At 34.3% G+C, this 6,095-nt stretch overlaps 1 protein-coding gene across 1 annotated transcript in view; it reads left to right on the top strand.

The window, feature by feature from the left end:
* ITFG1 (integrin alpha FG-GAP repeat containing 1) overlaps positions 1–5,343 on the top strand; it is a 206,926-nt gene extending 201,583 nt beyond the window's left edge. Inside the window, exons 17-18 of the mRNA XM_006191341.3 lie at positions 1,295–1,412; positions 3,892–5,343. Of these exons, the coding sequence (XP_006191403.2) occupies positions 1,295–1,412; positions 3,892–3,951 (178 nt within the window). The 3' untranslated portion in view covers positions 3,952–5,343. The remainder of the gene's footprint in view (positions 1–1,294; positions 1,413–3,891) is intronic.
* The last annotated feature ends 752 nt before the right edge of the window (positions 5,344–6,095 follow it).

The raw sequence follows: 6,095 nt of genomic DNA, 5'->3' as shown, positions 1-6,095 counted from the left end.
GTCATGTATAATAAGAAGCCATTTGTGGCTTTAAGAAGATTATCTACACGTATACATTTATATATGTGTAGAATATCCCTGGAAGGATATGCAAGAAACTGAGAAGAAATGATTGCTTCTGAGCGAGAAGATGAGGATTCTCCAAAGGTTTTCTTACCAAAATTCCTGTATTTATGGGTTTTTTTAAATCTATTTTAAAATTAGAGGTACCCAAAAAAAATCTCATGAAAGGACTTTTTTTAAGCATAAGGTAAGTACTGAGAATAGCTAACCTCAGCTAATTAATAGTATTTGTTTTCTTAAAGTTTTCTTGCTCTTGAATTTCTAGGAAATTCTTTTATAGCCTTTATTCCATAATCTCAACATTTTTTCATGTTTCTCTTGCTGTGTCTGAAGAAATATTCTTTTCAAATTTATGTACATAATAAAAACCAAATTGATTTTAGTTTGAGGTACATTTTGAGATTTATTGACTAGAGGCTAACTTATGGATCAATAAATTTTAATTATCCCAAAATAAGTCAATCGCTACTTGCTATTTATCAGAATGGTCTTACTTTTATTAAACTTTTAAAATGAAAATATATCCATGATCTATTTTCAGAGAGAACAAAAAGTTCTTTGTCTATAACCACCTGCAGTGTTGGTGATACAGACCTCAGTTTTAGGCTTTTCGGGGTTTGCAACTGCTGTATTATGTAGACTGTTTTAGAAGAAAGAGCTAGTTCTATTTATGCTAAAGTCTGTATATTGCCATTAACGTTGAGGGACTAAAAGTGTTTTTGTAAGAAGTCACTGTAATAATGTAAACCCTCCAACATGACACTTCGCACAAGCATGTATCTATACTCATTGGACATATGGTTGTTTTACTTAGTCATAGTACATATGTGAACAGGAGTCAAAAAATAAGATATAGAAGTCTTACCAAAATCATGTAACTACACAGCCTTAGTGTAAAGGTTTACAAATTCAGCAAATCAAATAATGTAAAAACAATGTCAAAGTACCCCCAATACATTTACTTAAGAATCAAAAAAAATCAAAGTATCTCATCAAAAATTCTATTCTATTTCAGTTCTCTGAGTAAAATCTAAATTCTGCTGAATCTTCAGTTAGCCCTACGTAATTTAATTGCTTTTATTTTATTTACAATGAATGGGTAGATAGGGGGATGAAATAATGAACAAATTGACTGATTCATTAATTAAAAGCTATTTTGCTTTTTGGTCTCTGTAGAATGTTGTTATTTTTAAGTTACAGTGTGTAATTTTAATTCTGTTTCTGTCTACAGCTGGAGCGCCAAGCTGTACCTTACACCAAGCAACATCGTCCTGCTTACTGCCATCGCGCTCATCGGTGTCTGTGTTTTCATCTTGGCAATAATTGGCATTTTACATTGGCAGGAAAAGGTTTGTTCATTTAAATGAAACAAACTTTGGTTAATTTATAAAAGTAACATGTTGCTCTTTAAAAACACTATATTTTCAACTTTTTCATATGACTCAGATTTTCTGATTTTTTTCAGTTCTATCCATGTCATCTTATTGATGATAATTTATTTTACTCCCTTAAGTTACTAATGCCTCTTAGCAATTCCTAAAAATCATAGACTATGTAGTTTAAAACTTTGATGCTATACAGTAGTAATAAAGTGATCACCCCCAAATCACCAGGTGTATAGAAAAGCTTAATTAGAAGTAGTTTCATAATGGCCTAAAAAAAAGTAATCATTTTTTAAAAGAGCCTGTGTCTCTTATTGATAGAACCGTGGACACTTTTTTCTGAGAATAACAGCTATCTCTTTATAAAAAAAATTAGAGCAGAGAGAAGTTAAATGGTTTTCTCAAAGCTTAGGAAGTGAAACAACATCTTTTTCATCTATCAAGTACTCTGCACTAAACTTAGCTGATTTCTGGTCTTCAGTATAACACTTTAATTTTTTAAAACTCCAAAGATGTAGTCTGTCATATAATGTTTATGAGAATAAGAAAGGCTATACATAAATTTATTAGCAGTTTAGATATAAATTAAAAAAACTAATTTCTCTTTGTGTATGAATGTATATTCAGTACATAACTAGCAGGTCCCAATGATGTTCTTCAAAAAGAGCTTCTTTGTGTCACAGAAGTATATTTCGGGGGGCACCTATTCTGTTTGGATTGTCATGCCCATGATACTCATTTTTTTGTTAACTAAAATTGGTTTTATTTTAGCTGTTAGCTTTTTTAGCTTTTGTAAAAGAGAACATGTTACTTGTTCTGATAAATGTTCATAGGTTTGTTTCTCAAGAAAAAATCACTCCTTTCATATAAAAATTATAACAGAGTTACATATTCAGTTAATTTTAAGATTGCAACCTAAGAGGTAAGATCAAAGGTGACCCTATATGTTCTTTTGTCCAGAAGTGTCAGAATACAGTCTGAAATATTACATAGCTCTAGACCTATGAAGGAAATTAATTTTATTAATTTCACAGGAGATCTGCTTACAATGTAAACATTGTGGGCTTACAATAATAATGATGCAGTGGCCAAAAACTGAAATTAAATACAAATATGGATTAAAATACATATTTGTATACTGCCTCCTTTGTGGTTGTGTTTCTTCTCCTGCCTCTGACCACTTCTCGTTCACCTATGCAGGCTGCTCCTTCTGATAGGGCCCACCCCAGGCCCTCTTCTATATACACTTTCCCTGCCAGTCTCATCTAAAACCAGGGCGTGAGCTCAGATATGCCCAGCCCTCATCTCTCTCTAAAGGTCTCCCCCCATTTCCAGCTGTCGCCACGACATCTCTACCTAGATCACTTACAGGCAACTTAAAACCAGTTTTCTAAAGCTGTCTCTGTCTTCCTTCTTACTACAGGATTTAATCAGTGGCCCTACTGATTCTGCCCCCATAGAATCTCTGCAGCTGGCTCCACTTCTGAATTCCTCATACCAGTGCTTTGACTTAGTTCAGCTCCTTTTTATCTCCCGCCTGCCCTCCCAGATTCCATCCTCTCCCCTTTCACTCCATTGGTCACAGTGCTGCCAGATTGCTATTGTCGTTAAGTTAGTCCTAATCATGTCACTCTTCTGCTCAGGAACCTCTAGTGACTACCCCTGCCGAAACTGTGTCAAGCCCTGAGCCTAGCCTTCGTGGCGCTTGCATGCCGCTCCACCGCGTACACCTCTCCAGCCTCTCATGCCGTGCTCCTGCCAGCCCTCCATGACTGCTCCTGTTCTTCCCCCATCGCATCGCCAGTGTCCCTCCCTTCCATTCCTCTAAGTACTGTCTCCTCAGAGTTTTTCCTCTCCTCGTGCCAACCTAAAACTAACCTCTCTCAGAATATTGGTAACATTTTTCACTTTTAATCCCGAAATACAGTTATTTGGTATGTTTGGCTTTTTTCGTTCTAGGCTTTAGTAAATTCCTTGAGAACAAGATACAAAACTGAGGGTTTTTTTAATCCCTCAAAATTTCAAGCACAGTACTTTGCTGAGAGCAGAGGGTCAATAAATTTATGCAAAATCAATAGGTTAACCGCAAAATAATTAATGTACTTGGTTAGTTCAGATTCCCTTATTTACATCAGTGTTAAGAATGGGGAAAATGTAATAGTTGATTCCATTCTTAGAAAAATCTGTTTACTCCCGCTTTCAAATAAATAATAAATAGCAAACTAAGCATTTAAGAAACATTTCTTGTTGGTTTTCTAAATTCAATTTAGTGGATCATTAATTATAAAATAGCTACTGTAAACTAAAAAATATTTCATAAGATTATTGCACAAAAAAATCATACCTTTTATCTACTAATTGCTTTTAATTTACCATTTTGTATTTCAGAAAGTCTTTTCTTGACATTTTCCTATTGCTTATAAACTAGTCTAAAATTCTTTTTCAGAAAGCAGATGATAGAGAAAAGCGACAAGAAGCCCATCGATTTCACTTTGATGCTATGTGACTTGCCTTTAATATTGCATAATGGAGCATCTATTCACTTGATTAATTGAAATACTAAACTTGGCTTATAGAAGAAAATAGGGGATTTCAAATATTATTTATAAATGTTGCATCCCTTGATAATTATTGGAAAGTATTCAAATAAATATGGTCTGAATGTGTTACAAGGTCTTTTTTTTAAAGCACTTTGTATATAATAATTTGGGTTCTTTTTTCAATTGTGCTGTACATTTTTGTTCCTTTGTGGAATGTGTTGCATGTACTCAGGTGTTTTACGTATTTATAATCTTATTAGAATACTGATGATGGAAAAGACATGTGTAAATAAAAATACTTAAATGAACAGGGTTTTTTGTGGTCCACTTGAATTGGTCTTGCTTCTTATTCTAATGCAAATTATAGCTTTGTGAATGTATCACAGATAAAGTTGTTAACTCTTCACCTTCATCATAGCAGGTGAGGGGCCCCTCACTGCTGGCGTACAATGTAGTGATTTGGTACTCTGGCTTTGGAATCACAGTCAGACTTGCCTTAAACTCCTGGTTACACCACTTACTAGCTGTTTGACCTTGGCTAATTACTTAACCTTTGTAAGCCTCAGTTTTCTTATTTATAAACAGGGCTAATGTTACTACTTTCTTGAGTTACTGTATACATTAAATGGAGTGATGTATGGAAAGTACCTAGCTTGGTGCCTGGCACAGGGTAAGTGTTCAGTAAGTGTCAGTGACCATTACTACTATTTTTTAATCTTTTTACAGACTTCTACAGTTAATTATCAAAATGTATAGACTTGATAGAATTTTATTTTCAGGTATAAGGAAATCACAGTCTTTGGAAAATCTAAATTCTTGATGGTTGCCACCCTATATAAAGATTTATTTAAAAAAAAAGATTTATTATTTGCTTATATTAACTAAAAAAATGTATCAATATACCCTCCAAGAATTGATGTGCCCTAATAATTTTCATTTGAACACTGATCTTTATCATGTGATAATGAAGAGCATTTGATTTCTTGAAAGGAAACTGCTGTAGATAGTATCTGAGAATGCAAATCTTCAATCACATTTCTATTCTCAAAAGCTTTTAAGAGTCCATAATTTACATTCAGACTTCAGTGCAAATTTTTTGAACTTCACTTCGCCAAAAAGTTACTTTAGGACTTACATGTAAGATTGGGAAAAAACTGTATCAGTGTTAATAATTTTCTAATATGTAATAGACATGTGATGGCTATAAAACAAAAATTTATCTGAAAACAACTGATTTCCTTCTTCATGTTATTTTTTCCTTCACAGTTCACTGAGAATGGCATGTGTACAAATGGTGTACTTTGTGTATCTAAGCATGTTAATATGTCTTCTTAATAAACATTCTGTATTGAAACAAAGTATTTTGATGAGTGTGTAAATAATTACTTTGGAGCATGATGAGCCTTAGAGGATATGAGGTCTAACTCACTTACCTGGAAAGAGGTAAAGTGACCTGCCTCTCAGGACAAGATAGGCATCTTCTGACTACAGTACCCAGTTAAATTCACTGAACATTTATCAACCCACAACACCGTATCAGGCACCATTCCACACTCTCCCTAAAGACAGTTAGACTTAGTATCTATCAACTGAGGCAGCACGAATTTTAAAACTCATTTGTAGTCAGGGTCTATGAGGAGTAGCATTACAGGCAAATAAAATGTTAATGACAATTAAAAATACAATCAGTGACTAAGCTGTGTTTCTGTACCTTGATACTAACCTTCAGTGCCGCATCAGTGTCATTTATTAAGGGGCAGCAGGTGAAAAATGTGTCACAACGTTGAGAATCGAATACAGTTGAGCCTTGAACAAAATGGGTTTGAACTGTGCAAGTCCACTTTTAAGTGGGTTTTTTCAATAAATATGTATTACAGTACTGCATGATTGGTTGAATCCACAACCAATCTGGAATCTCAGATACAGAGGGCCAACAGTGAAGTTATACTCAGATTTTCAACTGTACAGAAGGTCGGCATCCCTAACCCCCACATTGTTCAAGAGCCAACTGTATAAAGACCCTTAAATTAATTTAGTGGAAAGAGCACAAGACTCTGAGGTCAGACTAACTGGGATTCAGAGCCTAACTCTCCCATTTTGTGACTTTTAG

Source organism: Camelus ferus, chromosome 9 (genome assembly GCF_009834535.1).
Source record: "Camelus ferus isolate YT-003-E chromosome 9, BCGSAC_Cfer_1.0, whole genome shotgun sequence".
In the NCBI taxonomy this organism is placed as follows: domain Eukaryota; kingdom Metazoa; phylum Chordata; class Mammalia; order Artiodactyla; family Camelidae; genus Camelus; species Camelus ferus.
The sequence above is the reverse complement of the archived record's forward strand: the minus strand, read 5'-3'. Positions and strand labels throughout refer to the sequence as shown.